Below are 16,170 nucleotides of genomic sequence, written 5' to 3' on the forward strand. Positions count from 1 at the left end.
AATGCAAGCATACAGTAATATTAAGTCACTCAAACATTCAGTTAGACAAAGCAAATTTGTTTTGTAAGAACTGACAGAAGATGATTGTGTAAATAATTGAGTTAAATTGTAGTTTAAAATTGATGAATGACAACTGTAATTAATGACATTTACCAAAATAGTTAGCCAAAATAGTCATTTTAGCCAACATAGTTTATCACTTGAGGGGTTAAAAAAGGATAATAAAAAAACAAACTCATTCTCGGGTCATAACCAATGGTTTCAATAATGTTTTTGAGCAAACACACCTCCTTTGGTCAAATGTAATTGGTTAGATTCTGTGTGTTTCTATGCAGATATGTTTCTAGAGATGAAGTGTCATGAAACAGTCACCTCGGTTGGTGCTGTCATATGACTGCAGGTTTAAATAGAAGAGGATGTCATCGAGTTCACATACAATGCTGCACGACAACGTTAAAGATTTAAAATGTCTTATGTAACCTCATGATTTCGTCCTCTCTAACCCCTGCTGCTGCTATGTAACAGAAGAATGAGCCGTCTAAAATTACCACACCCATTTGAATAAAGTGTTCACGGCCAATTGAAAATGACAATAGAAATAACAATTGTTCCCAAACACTGCTGCGTAATGTAGGCTTGCAGCAAAACCAAGTAAAATTAATAATTTGACGTCTTTTTCATACAATGAAGCAGCCGTCTCTCCACAGTCCTCACAGGCCATAATAAAGGCAACACAAAGAAGGACATTAGCATAGTCATTTCAAGACCTCTCTTTTGAGTCCGGCAGCAGATCGGGACCTGAGTGAGCTGCTCTTAAAATGAGCCCACTGGGTCTTTATTAACAGGTTCAGGTCTGCTGGTGAGAGCCACATGGAGACGGTTTGGGTGAATGAGGCTGCTGCTGCTGTCAGAGCTATGTGTTGTAAATAGTGGGCCATTTGCACAAGAGCAACTTGCACTCTCCATCTACTTCAATTAGAGTGTGAGGGTAATCAATAGGCTCCAGACACTGAAGAAAGAGCTTTGTTGAATAGCCTAAATGTCAAGATGAGCCATTTGCACAGTCGGCCTGGAGTTTGAGGGAGATTTCATCAAACTATCAAAGTGGATGATAGCAGTAAAAGTGGCCTCATTGCCTTCACACAGGGACTATCCTGTTTGTTATGTAGTATTATCAGGGCATCGTGTACTTTTACACATCTAGACAAACTTCTCCAGCCCATCTGGTGGGAATCGTTCATGAGCCAGCTGAGAGACATCATCTCTATGGCATGTCCTTTATGCGCCCATGAGTCTCCTTCCAGTTGGACATCCCCAAAACACAGGTGATGTCCTGGCCTGAACCATCTCAGTTGGCTCCTTTCGATGTGGAGCACTGGAAGCTCTGTAGCCGACAGACTTGGAGGTCCCAAAATGTATTTCTGTCACTTTGTGTGTGGCTTCAAACCACCACTCCAATGTGTCACCAATCGATGCAGCCAAAGGAATCACGTCATCTGGAAAAAGCAGAAATGGGATCCTGAGATCGCCTAGAAACTTTGTCCTTAAAAATTTGGACATGTGAAAAAAGTTCAGTCCTGGTGTCCAACATCCAATAGAAATGAGTCTGACATAGCTTTGCCAGCAATGCAAGCATTCATCAGTTTTAGCACTTTTTTTAAACCTTACCTGTTGAGTTTCATTTCACAAAGACTAACTAGGATTGTAACAGGGAATACATTTTACATCTAGACTTAAGATGTACATAAGAATTTATCTATATCAGAAAGCAGTTTCATCACTAGCTTAAGTATAAAAGCATGAAAAAAGTAACAGTATACAACTCTGAGTAGAAAATGTATATCTTGTGGAAGAATTCAGCACAACATAAAGATTAGGTTACTTGGGGAAACTCAAGGAAAGTACAATGATAAGAATAAAGAAATTACAGAGACGGTAAATAATTGAGCTGGGATGTCGGTGCTTAATAAGGCAATCAGGGTAGTTTTTATGTCCTCATTCCTGTTTCCCATACACCAGAGAGTTGCAGGAACAGGATTTATTATGAATGATCTTTAATGTCATTGTCCTTGGTACTATCAACAATACTAACTAGGTACAGAACTAGAAAATAAACATCCCAAAATAAAAAAGGATTTTGGTGTCTGGGTCCATGACGGGTACAATGAAATCCAGCTGGGCTTTCTCTTAGGACAACAATTTTTTTTAAAAAGAAAAAAAAAGTAGGTAACAAATTAATCATAAAATAAATGCAAAGTCGCAGCATCAGCAGATGAGAAAAACAGCAGCATTATACACGATTTGGCCAGAGTGAAGTGTCTGTCTTTATTTCTGTTCGTATTGACGTGTCAGAGTATTTCTGACTCATGTTTACAGTCAGTTTAAGCAACAGCCCTGAAAATGATCCCAGTTTTTAATCGCTACCAGTCTCGGTCATGGTGGCCCGTTAATAACTAGACTTATTAATTAATAAACAAACACTGGAAATGACCCATAATTTAACATAACATATCAGATATTGCTCTCAGAAAAGTGGCTGTTACTTAGAAACATCAGATCAAAACATTTGAAGCAAATATACAAGAAATAGCTAAGTTTAAGTATAGGTATAAGTAACGGAATACAAAACTTGTATAAAATAAAGGTAAATGCAGTTATTTAAGGACATTGTTTGCATTTGCATTGGTAGTATGTTTTTTATTTTTGTGGAACAGTCTAATTCTAAAGGCTAGGCCTGTTCTAACCCTGCACGTCTCTGTTACGCCGCCCCCTGGTGTATTTTTGGCTTGTAGTCGAGCGGTTTAAATTGCAGTTGAACTTTTTATTTCATGTTGTCCTTCATTTTGAAATTTAATAAGCTACAGTTTCTCTCTGTGATCCCTCTGCGCCACGAGAACGCACCTCTATTAGAACCTGAATGAAAAGAGGTTATTGCTGTTATCGCTGCTGCAGCTTTGGCAGCGGCTTTTTTTTTTTTTTTTTTTTTTTTTTTTTTTTTACATTTGTATGTCTGACTAGAGCTACTAATCAGGCGAATCCCATCATAATCTCTAAAACGGTGTTAATAGCAAAAAAGGATGAAATGATTATGAAGAGGAAATGCTCAGAAATGCAGAGCTAATTCTGAAATGTAATCAAAAATCTGCCTTGTTAATCATTTCTTTTTAGCCTAACAGAAGATCCACTAAATTATTGCAGCCGTGAGCGTAACTAAGCTTCCTGTTTCCCTGGTAATTAAATTCACACAAACAGACCTGCAGTTACATCTGAAGATACTGACAAAAAATGAACTAACGCTAAGTGCAGCCTTTTCAGAGGGGGAGAGGGCTGTAGGAGGGATTGGGAAGTGTTTTTGTTTTCTTGACATCCTGTTTATGAGAATGAGTGTCCATCATTATGCTGCCGCCTCCAGGACAAATTAAACTGGGATGTGATGAATGTTCCCTCTGTGGGAACAAAGATGAAGAAGAAGTGTCTGTTCAGATTTGCTCGAGTCAGAGGAAGAAATAAGGACGTGCTGTCTGTCCCTGAGTTTTGAAAGCAGTGACTGAGAGGCTCACAAAGTGCTGTCTCATGCTGCTCAGCGGTGGCTCAGGATGAGTCAGCAGCGAGGATGCCGGATCAAACTCAGTGTCCTAATGTTTTTCTCCCTCTGATAAGCGTTCATGTGAAGGCTTCAAATGCCCAGGGCAGAAATGGCGACTGAAAACTCCACAGTTCACCTGACTGTTTCCCATGAACACACACACATATACCATGTTATGAGATAAGTGACATTCTTTTCCTCCTTTCTCATCTCTCCGTTTGTACATCACTACTTCCTCTCCTTGCGTTTTAGTCCCTCCCACAGGTGCGAGCAGAGGAGCCAAGGAGAGAGGAATCGAGGCAACGGCATTTTAAAGTGATGTCAATTAAATATGACATTTGGCACAACTGCATGATAAGTTGGGCTTTATGGCCTAAGTAAGTCTGTAGTTTATGATGTCAGGCTCAAGAGCACTCATTGCTTTTTTTATATTCAGGGCTACTTTTAATTGGCAGTTTGCCATCCTGTGACAGGACAGCATGGTTTGAAAGGAGCTCAAATCTAATGTTTTGTGTTTCTTGATGCACATTTCCCACAATTATTGTTTATAATTATCAATTAAATTAATAATTTGTACTTTAAAAAGACAGAAGATGGAGGTTTTCTAGTGTTACTTCTAACTAGGATATTAATGTAAAAGACTTTATCTGGTTAAGTTTAAACATTAAAACTACTGTGGCTACCTGACTGCCTCACTTCAGGCTATTGTCCTACACACTGATGTTTGTATTCTAACTAGGACACACAAGATCTTCTTTTACTCTTTAAGTATGATAGCAAAGCTGAAAATCAGCCAAAAAGCATTTCACTGTGATCTCCACAGTGATCATACTGGAAACGCTGGTGGTGGCTGGAAGGGTGCAATGTGCTCAACGTGTTAGCTGTTGAAGACCAGGCTGTGGATGCAGGGCTGAGGTCATTATGCACTCGCCTCTAACATCATTCTGTGTTAGTAGCGTAATGAAGTTGTTTCTATCCCGTACGCAGTTTTTGCACTTTACCATCGTGCTCTTGTCTTTTCATGAAATTAAAAAAGTCTGTATTTCCACTTCTCACAACTTTGCTTGACCTTTTTCCTTCTCCCTGCACACAAACTGAAATCAGCTGATCGTTACGCAAGTGCACAGGAATAACATGGCACATCTGACACTTTATTTCTGTCCTCAGCTCATGTAGATATTTGAAGACCTTTGTAACACAACTTATGACATAAATGTAGCCACGAGTGTTGAATTTAATGCAGCAAGGCATCACATAACTGCATCACAGCGTTACCTGTATGTGATCATAGTAACCCCTTATTATAATTTGATATAAATGAAAATAACGAGTTGTTTAAAGAGTCCTCCTCCCTCCCTGGTTGGTATGTTCCAGCTGTGTGCCACGCCTCTATTATACCTGAAGGAACAGTAAATGACTGTAAATGATCTACCTGTTCATCCTGGTTTATAACTCCTCTAACAACCTCCTCCATCCTCCAAATGCATTTTAGGACTAAAACATCCTTTAGTGTGGCACAGAGACGTGGCTTTCCAGGTCACGGGCAGGAAAGAGGACTGAGAGAAATGAGAAAAATCTGTTGTTTCCCTTTTTCTGGTCTGTGTGTCAGTTTTCTTTGCTTCAGCGGATTTCATCCATTCGTCATCTTCATCTTTCAGAAGTCTTGACACGGTGGTGTCATCTTCTCCAAATATAAAAAATCTGTCCAGTAGTTTTGAGTCTACCCCAAGGTGCCCTCCCAGTTCTCACTTTGTTAATTACTTTCTTTTCGGTTTTGTCATTATTCTTATTTTTGTCTCTTTTTCACCTCTGTTCTCCTTCCTCTTGCCTATAATCCGGGAATCAATCACAATGAGCCATGTTGAAGGATGTCTCGATTCTTAATATTCATCAGGAATATCTCTTCCACTAATCCTTATTATGGTCGCAGGGGAGCTGGAGCCTATCCCAGCTATCATACGGCAAGAGGTAGGGTACACCCTGGCCAGATCACCAGTCTGTCGTAGGGCTAACACAGAGAGACAGACAACCATGGTGGATTTCAAAGTAGGACCTTCTTGCTGTGAGGCAACAGTGCTAACTGCTGCTCCACCGGGCTGGGTGATTCCTAATTATAATACTTAAAAACTAGCATTATTACTAACATTCCAAGATTTTAAAATTTTACTTGTTAAAGCATTAAATAACCCTGCTCAGTACCATGCCAGTGTGTCTGGGTGTGGGATTGGTGAAGAGGCTTTGCTGGTTATTCCAAGGTCTTGGCCACCAAACAAACATAAACACAATGGTAGCGTCTTGCCTTGACACTCTTTTGTTGAAAGACGATGAGTATTTGATATGTGGAAATGTATTTATGTTTATTATCTTGGTTTCCTATTATTTGCCCTGCCATCAGCCTTCATAGTCTTTGACTTCATATTGTACAGTGGACTAGATGAGTCATGATGGTGTTTTAATTACCAATAAAGCATGACTGAATTAGCAGAGCTTGTTAAATTAGACGGTATCTTAAGTAAGTTAGATGATATATTGATAAATTAGCATGAGATCATTAGCATAATCAGTAGCTACGCTGTAGATCCTGCCTTGCAGATAAGGAGACCAAGTGAGGGCACAGACACATGCAATTAGTCTGCCTAATTAAAACTCTCTCTGCAAACAATTGCAACTGGGTGCCCATTTGATGAACTGTGAATATAAGACAGATTATGTTTACTGAGCGAGCTGGTGCATTTATTTCTCATGAACCTGACAGGGCAGCAGCAAAAAATCTTGTTGCATAGCTTCACTGAGGGTATACAGCATATAGATGAGCAGCTATGAGGTTACAGATGAGCAGTTTAATAAGATTAAGTGGTGGACCTCAAAAATTTAGCCAAGCCATGCAGTTGTTCTGAAAGAGGAAACTATCCATACAAACTGTTTTTTTGTAGCAGCCAATAAACAAGTTTAATTCTGCAGTGCTGGTAGACATTTTAACCCGGGAGTGTGTGGATACTGACTCAGTGTTGGAGCCTCTAGTGGACATTAGTGGGACTGCAGTTTTTCTTACTTTGACGGATTCATCTGCTTGTTTATCTCTGGTTACTATCTGTCTTTATTCATAACCTGTGGATCTGAGTGTTGTGAGGCCACTCTAATAGCCATTTGCCCCCACACACTTTGTTAAATGTCAGGTTTATTTATACAGTTATATTTTATACTCTTTGATATTGCACCATCCACAGTCTGCAACACACTTGCTGACCAGTGGCTTTTCAGACTGAACCGTAGTGCATAACACTGTATGAGTGAGATGGTATGAGCTGGCTCTTTACCATCTGCACTGCTGCTAAATGCATATAAGAAGGGGGGCGTGATTGATTCCTGTCGCCTTTTGCTTTTCTCCATTCTCCATCATTAATAAACCCATTGAGGGAAAACAAAATTGGAAAACCATTTGTGCTATTTATCAATAAGTCAGTCATTTCTAACCAGCCTTCTTTTCTGGACCTCAAAATATGACTTATGATCCTAAAATGATGAATGAATTATTGAAGAGATTTGAAATGAGTTTTTCATCCATTTAGCAGCACATAACATGAAACAAACATCAGACCTGTCAGACACATTCGGGGGCATTTAGAACATCTTTAATGCCATTCATGAAGTCATTATTGCTACAAAAGAAATGTAGGGCAGACATTTTTAGTAAACACTGTTATTGTACATTATTTTAAACATGTGATGAAGATGTTTAGGGATACTTTGGTGTAAAAGAGACAGGTCTTTGTAATAACAATCGCTGATAATGGAAGCTTTTATTGAGTTCAGTTCCTTTGAAATAGCTATGGATGATTATTAAGTTATAACTGATGCTCATACTACTGACAGAGGTAGGCAGGTGGATCACAACACTGTGAACCTGCAGTACATGGTTTGTTTTGTGTTTTGTTTACTCTCGCTTTCTTTAACTGTAAGTTAGGCACTAAAACTATTCTGTTAGATTTTGCTTTTATGCTTAAAAAATAGCCAGTTAGGAGTGAGACCAGTGTTAATATGGATATCACAACACAGCTACAGGACACGTTGTGATGGCATGCATATTTGACTACCAGGGGCCTCAGACTTGTTTTATTTTGCATCCAAAGCCCAGTTTTATCTCAGGTGGACCAGATCAGTAAAATTATACCCTAAAAATCATTCTTTAAAACCAAAGAAATGCAAGTACAGCTTTATTGAATCATCTGTTTGAAACACGGATTATGAACAATTGGAGTGCAGTGCCAGCCTGTCCCAGGTGGACCCCACCCTTCACCATATGACAGCCGGGATAGACTCCAGCCTACATTTTTAGATTCTCATTTTTATTGAAAAACTGAACATATTAATGATTTCACTGCAATTTTCAAGCTTTGCAAAGTGGAACAGATTGGACCCTTTGAGGAGCCGGTCCTTAAACCTTCACTGTAAGAAGGTTGAGACTCGATATTATATTATGTAAAGTGTCATAGCTGATGAAATGATAATTGCATTCTCATTAGATTACATTACAAAGCACACTATGTTTTAAACTGTATAAGGTATTTGTTATTAAAAGATCTAAAGCCATTTTATTAACAGCTAATATTTATTCTCTTGCATTCTCTTGCAAAAATCCAGAAAATTGGATATTGATCATTTAACATTCACTTTGATTGACTGTAGCTGGGAAACATAATCAAGCAGCTTTAGAGTTATTATCACTTTTTGATTGGTGCACAAAAATGCATGAAATCAGAGATCGAAAAGCATCAACACAAAACAAACCAGTCTCCTCTAACCCCATGTTCCCTGCTTCATCTTTGGTGATGAAATATTATGACTGAGAAACAGGTTTTTCTGCACTTTATAAAGCAGGAAAGTTGGAGTTTATGAATCTGCTTGTTGGCCGTGCCGATGGCAGATGTTTTTAAATGTCAGTAAAACTCATTGAAGCCTCAGATAATGGCACTGTGGATGACTTTCGTCCAGGTTTCCTATCATTTTATAGCAATTTCCTTGCATCTCATCTCCCCGTTCCCCTGACTTCGTACATCAGATGGGAGGTATATGTGTTGGGGAACACATAAATTCTAGTAGCAGCAGCACTGTAATTATATTCACACCCGATGCCCCTGCTGACCTTCTGGTCACCCCAAACACAATGAGCTCCCTGGGCAGTCGTGCCAGCCATGGTAGAAACCACAACTACTAATACTGCTGTTACACTCGCTGAGTGCCTGAATGCTGGAACACAAAGCCCCTCATCTGTCATTTAATGCATTCTGTCTTTTTCTTGTCTTGCAGTTGGAAAGACGTCTTTGATCACACGGTTCATGTATGACAGCTTTGACAACACATATCAGGTAGGTGCTGCAAGCACAGGCTGAATAGTTTGGCTCTAATAATTATCCTGATGGATCAGTGACACTGGGCTGCAGGCATTTCCTTTGATAGTGAAACATAAAGCTGGGCGTAAATCGATAAGTTGAACAATTAAGGCCTAAGTAAATTAGATACTGGGATAATAATGAAGGAAATTAATACACAGCAAATACAAATTCTTCTCTTTGTGTAAAATAAGGAAATTATGGCCATCGGTGATTTTAAAACAGACACCTTTGAACTGAAGATCAAGAGCTCTTTGAATCCCTGTAAGCAGCCTAATCTCACTCGACATCCTAAAAGCAAAATAGTACTTTTGCAGCTACAGCACTTCCAGAGCTCTTTGTGAGCATCTGCAAAGCACCCTTAAATAAAACCTGCAGCTTTATTGCTTTATAAACAAAAAGTATCTACTTACATAGTAATAAAAACAGAATTAAAAACAAATCTCGCAAAACTATTCTGTCCGCCCTCTCTGATAGTTTAAGAGGGAGTCTTGCTGCTCGCTAAGGCTCTTTTATGGGGGAGTTTACAGTATTATGAGCCTGAGTAATATATGGAAAAACTAAATCTGATTATCTGAAGAAAACCTGACTACGTCACGACAAGACAGACGAAGAGGAAGACTTTTTTGTTGCTGAATAGTGTTGATCATATACATTATTAGCATTATTGTTTTGAAGCATGACTTTGCACATGCGGGCGATCGTGGCTCAAGAGTTGGGCGTTCGCCTTGTAATCGGAAGGTTGCCGGTTCGAGCCCCGGCTTGGACAGTCTCGGTCGTTGTGTCCTTGGGCAAGACACTTCACCCGTTGCCTACTGGTGGTGGTCAGAGGGCCTGGTGGCGCCAGTGTCCGGCAGCCTCGCCTCTGTCAGTGCGCCCCAGGGTGGCTGTGGCTACAATGTAGCTGCCATCACCAGTGTGTGAATGTGTGTGTGAATGGGTGGATGACTGGACATGTAAAGCGCTTTGGGGTCCTTAGGGACTAGTAAAGCGCTATATAAATACAGGCCATTTACCATTTATATGTAGAAAACAAATCTTTGTATTTCATGTGAACTTCAGGTCATTTTCTAAGACAAACCGTTTCCATCAGGTATAAAATTAGCCTGCAGACTCCGCAGAGCTCCAGCAAAGTTAATAATGTTCTGCCTCTAAAACTGGAGACCTGCGGCTTTGATCCCACAGGCATGTGTTAATCTACCACTGCCTTTAAATTATCTACAGCAGCCTCTAAAGAATTCCTCAGTACCTGATCTAACCTTCTTCCACACTACTTCCATCTACCTTTACTTTTTTGTCCTACAAATTCAAATAATTTGACACACAGAAGAATGATGTTGTTGCTTAAATGTTACAAAAACAAAGGACTAAAAATGCCATTTTCTGGGTAGTTTTTTGCCAAACATGGATCTCAAAGGCAGTCGCCATTTCAAATCCTCCAGCCTGATAAGGTTTTCTCTCTATTATTGTAGGGTCTTTACCTTGCAATGTAAAGCACCTAGAGGCACCGTTTGCTGTGATTTAAGACAATATAAATAAAATTGAATTGAATTCAATAAAAATTTTCTCGACTAAAAGCAAAAACAGGAAACACAAATCCCAGAGAAGTACAATTTAACGGGAAATCCAGACAACTGAACACGAGGAAATAAATTAGAGGGGCAAAATAAATTGACAAAGGAAAGGACAAGCTAATATATATACACTCACAGGACTGATTACCCAATAAGGTATCAGTGGAGACAGTTAAGATGATTAGAAAGGCCAGAAGATACAGATAGAGTTACAAAAAAAGAGTTAATTTCCAAAAATAAAGCAGGAAGACAAAGGCAATAAACTATAAAAGCAATCAGTAAGGTAAACTCAAGCATAATAAACTATCACCATGAAACAACATGCAGTCACTTGAACTTCTGAAATACACTCGTGGACCTGATCACCTAGTGGTAAGAAAGCTACATCCATTATTCACTGGGAATATCAGTTCAGTTCAACTTAATTTTTATTCATATAGCACTAATTCACAACAGCCACCACGAGGTGCTTAATATTGTAATGTTAAACCCTACAGTATTAAAAAGAAATCAGCTTTGGAACATATGAAAAAAAGGAAATGTATTTGACTCTAAGCAGGCCAAAGAAAATTACAGAATAATTAACGTTCTCTGTTAGGTAAGTCTGGAAACTAGTAAGTGAGACCATATGCTCAGAAAAGTCAGCGTCTTGGATTGGATAATTTACAAAGCAACATCCAGATGAGCAGAATGAGAACTCAACAGAACGGAAAAGCCAAACAGCTTATTTACCCAGTAAAATCATCCCCATATTCACATAGTTTTTTCCCTTTTGTTTTCTGTTTATTGTTTTTTGCGTGTACAATGACAAACAGATTTTGATTTCCTCTGTGCAGTTATTTCACAGTGGTTAGTCTCTTGACTGTGATGCTGTAATTTTTACACTTGGTTCTAACAGCTAGATTATGAAACATCCTGAATGCATGGTGTTTTTGTCTGACTGCAAACTACTTCTGAATATTTGGGGTTAATGTATGTTGTCTTGCTCTGTACATAGTTTGAACTGTTTTAGGCTCAAATAAGTCATTAAATTGACGTGTTTTAAATTTCATAAATGGTGAGTTAGAGGGTGTTAATGATTCTTACGGCTCTTTTTGTAATATGTATGTTGATTATGTATGCATGTGTATATGTATGTTAGCTGAATATTTGTCTTGTAGATGTTTTCCCGTACTTTCACACAATATGCCATATATGGAAGCATGAAGGAACAGGCTGTATAGTGATTCTTGGTTTATGTAAACTTTTTTACTTATATAGTATTGCGACTGATTTAGATATGTTATTTCTAATTTTGTTGATGTATTGTTCCCAGCATAGTTTATTGTTGAAATTTAATTTCATTTACTTTTTCTAATTCAGTGTAATTTATCATAATTGACCTATTGCTGTGCCCTGAATGATTTCCAAATATCATGTGTATAGTTTAACTTAAGATTAGTTTTCATTTATATGCTATTTTAACAGAATAGCATATATTTAAACCAGGCCTTTAATTTACTTAATTCATTAATTTAAGTCCTTAACTTAGTAAATTACGCTGGTGTCATCTGATAGTTTGCAGTGTTATAGAAATTACACAGATGTCATTAATGTACAAAATAAACAGCAGTGGTCTTAAAAAAAGAGCCCTGAGAAACCCCACATGTCACAGTTTTAATGTTATCAGTTTGAACAAACTGGTTCTGATTTCCAAGATTACTGTTCACCCATGATAGTACAACCCCTCCCATACACATATATTTCTACTACTAATTAAATAATTTACTAAGAACTCTCCAGTAGTTCATCATAGTAACAGTCTGGTCCACCATGTTTTTCCATGTAATTTTTATATGAATTGAATAAACACCACATAAGGTATTAATGCCAGATATTGATGGGAGATGATGTTGCTGTTTGACATTATCCATTTTATTATATTATCCATGTTGGTGGGTTTTCTTTGCCCTTTCTGCATTACGCTAACCCTCCAAAAGGGAGAACGACAAGTCTCTATTCTTCAGCGTTCGCATTAGTTCTGTGCTGTGCTGTAATGAGATTTGGGTGGCTCATTGAGTGTGGATTAAACTGTCTGTGTTAGCTCTGTGATGCTGCGTCTTCACAGCTGCTTCTGTATCCTTTTATATTTCTAAACTCATAAGTCATGAAAGTCTACAGAGCCAGACATTTCACACTGATTGCTGGGGCTCATGTCTTTTTTGGTCTTTAAGCTACTGAGTCTCCGTGGTGCACAGTCATTTCTTTAGTTTCATTCTCACAAATTGCAGTGGAAGAAGCTCATATTTGGCTAAGGTTGGCTGTGGAGTTTTTTTTATGACGTCTTAGTGTGTCGTGGGAAAAGGGGATTCATTTGTTTGTTCATTCATGCTAATAACATGCCAAATCCTCTGGATAATTACATTCATCCAAATGACACTCCATAGCTTTTAAGCTAGTTTTTGTAGTACTTACTTTTAATTAAGAGTGGGTGATCCCAGGAGTGTGAATCACACTCTATCTGGGATAAGGATCTCCGAGGTTGTAGTTCTCTGCCAGAAAATAGTGGGCTGCCTGCTCTGAGGAAGGTCTGCATAGGACTGCTTGTGTGAAAAGAAAACATTTCATTTTCAGCACAGAAATTATGGTCCATCCACCACTGAGAATCTTAAATGGGGGATAAGGTTTTAATTTATTTATATAGCGCTTTTCAAGAACGAAATTCGGAAAGTCCTTTGCAATTCTGCAAAGGGAACAAAGATGTCAGTGACACAGATGACAACTTCAGAATTTTAGCATCTTTGTTTTTTTACTGTTTTTTTCTTTGTTTTTGTTTTTTTTTTTGTCTACAGCTATAAGAGGTCATTTTTGTTGTCGCTAATCAGCAGGCTAAGCAGGAAAGCCTTTTCCTCCTGCAACATTTTCCATTTCCTCCTGTGGGAAGAGAGAAACTTGACTGGCCTCCTTCTGCGGCCCTGCTGGGAGGGGACAAAGGCATTCTTAAGCCAGCTGAGACTCCCCTGAGTCTCCTCCCTGGGTTCCAAAAACACCTCAGGTGGGAGGCGTCTAAGAGGTATCCTATTTAGAAGCTGAACAACTCCACTGCTTGTTCCAGTGTGGAGGTGTAGCGGCTCTCAGCCGTCTGACACATTCTTATTTCAGTCACTACTCACAGCCATAGGTGATTGGTAGGAATGTAGTTCAACCAGTAAATCAACAGCGTTGCTCTTTTCACCGTAACAGACCAGTGCAACCTCTGCAGATCTCCATCTACACTCTTCACCCCACACATAAACAAGACCTAGAGATACTAGAAGGCACAACATCCCCAAACCAGAGTGGGCACTTCACCCGACTGAGAACAATGGCTTCAGACTGCGAGGTGCTGATTCTCATCCTGGCTGCAAAGCGCCCCAGCGGGAGTACAGGTCGTCACTCGATGAAGCCAGAAGGACCACATGATCCACACTAAAAGCTGAGACAAGATTCTCAGATTACCGAGCTGGAAACCCTCCACCCCCTGGGGGTCTCTTGTTCATGGCTCCATAAACACTATGAATCTGAGACAACAGGCAGCTTTGGCACAGTCCAGGGCCCTCTGGAAAAAGTCAGACTTATATGAGGCCTTTAATGCACAGGCCCTCTAATGTGACAGTCATTTCCTGCAACGTTTTCAGAGTGTTGAATACTTAAGTGCCATTACCTGGAGTGAATGCAGGCATCTGTTGTTGCCTACAGGCTGCCTTGCATCGAGGCCACTGCAGAAAATTTGAGTCCTGAATGCAGCAGGAGAAGTTATGAATTTGAAATCTAACAGCCGTCACAGTCGGTGCTAAGTGCAGTAATTCTGAGAAACGTGTGTGTATGTGTGTGTGTGTGTGTGTGTGTGTGTGGGGTGGACATGCTTCTGAGGAAAAATAACTGTACCATCTTTATGGTGCCTGAATGGACAGACATCGTTCCTTCCCCCATGCTTCTTCTGACATGGTAGGCAAACAGATGCTGGGCTGATAGCATCTGCTTATTTAATAAGCTCCCATATGCTGTTTAATGTCAGTCTCTGCCCCTCTCTGCTGTAATGGCAGCAGGCAGAGAGAAATATAAAAAAATCAGGTTATCAAATTTGTGCACAAGCTAAAATCGTTTGAAAGTCCTTGTTGATGGTGCGTTTTTTCCTTTGTTTTTTTTTTTCTTTTTTAAAGCTAGTGGATTAACCATTTTGTTTCAGATGCCACAACCTCAACTATGTAGCCACAGATCAAAGCTAAAAAGTCTTTCCTAGATGTGTGTGTGTGTGTGTGTGTGTGTGTGTGTGTGTGTGTGTGTGTGTGTGTGTGTGTGTGTGTGTGTGTGTGTGTGTGTGTGGTTGCTGCCCTCCTCTGCCCGTGTCTTAATGCCTCTTGTTTCCCGCCTGGCTCGGTGACAGGTAGGGCTGTAAATGATTTTGCAGACTCAACTCCAGAGACAACGGAGTATTAATTAAAATTCAGCGCACATTAGTTGAGTGTGAGTGTTTATGCGGCTGCTCAGCGGGGAAGCTAGATTTGCCTGGTGAGGGTGGAAAAACGATAAGAATACAGCCCGTAGGAGACATCTGTCCCGATGAGCAGATTTAAGAAGTCGTGGTTTCACTTGCTTTTATTTTCACGCGTTAGATTTGAGCAGATCCAGTTGAGTCTTTTGAAGTAAGACCTTAAGTAAAGTCAGAGACAGAGGGCCATCAGAAAGATGAAACCGAGCGTGGCGGTGGCTTTAGTCAGCAGGAGGACGTGAGCGAGGTGAGCTGCCTCTAAAGCAGCAGCCTCCCATCAAGCAGCCATCCAGCCGCGAGAGAGACAGAAGCAAGCGTCCGCACCGCCTGGTAGCACATGCTAAAGGGCTCAGAGGCCTCTGGGAGAAGAGCGCTCCTGTCGGCTGTGGTGGAGCTGTCACTCAGGCCCGACTGCCAGGCTGTGATTGCATCTGTCTGCTGTGCCCAAATATGCAGCTGCTTAGTGTAGCAAGGGGTGAATCTGATTTATTGGACAATTCATATTCGGTGTCGTGGGGAGGGTTTAATCACAGATGGATAGAAGCTGACATATTAATTTTTTTTGTGCTTCTTTGGCATTTCAGTATTCCAAATTTGTTCATCCATCCATCCATTTTCTTCCACATATCTAATTCAGGGTCTCTGGAGGCTGGAGCCTGTCCCTCCAGTCACAGAGCAAGAGAAAAGGTACACCACAGACAGGTCGCCAGTCTGTCAAAGCGCTAACAATTAAAGTGAAATTCAGAATTGCTTTTAAAACCTTTCATGGCCAGGCTCCTGCTTATATAACAAATCTGCTGAGACCACCTTCCAGCAGTCGGTCTCTTGAATCGTGTTATCAGGGCCTTTTGACTGATACAGGCTCTAATTTTAAATCCAGAGGCATCTACGCTTTGAGGCTATAGAACCTAAATTTTAGGACAGTCTTGTCAGCCACGTGACCAAGCAAACAGGGCTATAAAAAAAGTGGCAACTGTTGTGTTTGTGTATGAGCTTTGCCTTGGTTTTAAACTGGCTAATAGTTGAATTGCCGACACATGAAACTCAGGGTTTGATAAAACAAACAATCTGCCAGACAGAGGACCTTGAAAGTAGAAATGTTCAGATTCT

At 39.9% G+C, this 16,170-nt stretch overlaps 1 protein-coding gene across 2 annotated transcripts in view; it reads left to right on the plus strand.

Annotated features, from left to right (window-relative positions):
* Positions 1–16,170, plus strand: part of rab6ba (RAB6B, member RAS oncogene family a) — a 70,493-nt gene that overhangs the window by 22,928 nt on the left and 31,395 nt on the right. For both annotated transcript variants that reach the window (XM_084920403.1, XM_084920404.1), the window contains exon 2: positions 8,894–8,952. In XM_084920403.1, the coding sequence (XP_084776529.1) occupies positions 8,894–8,952 (59 nt within the window). The remainder of the gene's footprint in view (positions 1–8,893; positions 8,953–16,170) is intronic.

This window comes from Perissodus microlepis, chromosome 23 (assembly GCF_051167445.1).
Source record: "Perissodus microlepis isolate ML-2025 ecotype Zambia chromosome 23, ASM5116744v1, whole genome shotgun sequence".
In the NCBI taxonomy this organism is placed as follows: Eukaryota; Metazoa; Chordata; class Actinopteri; order Cichliformes; family Cichlidae; genus Perissodus; species Perissodus microlepis.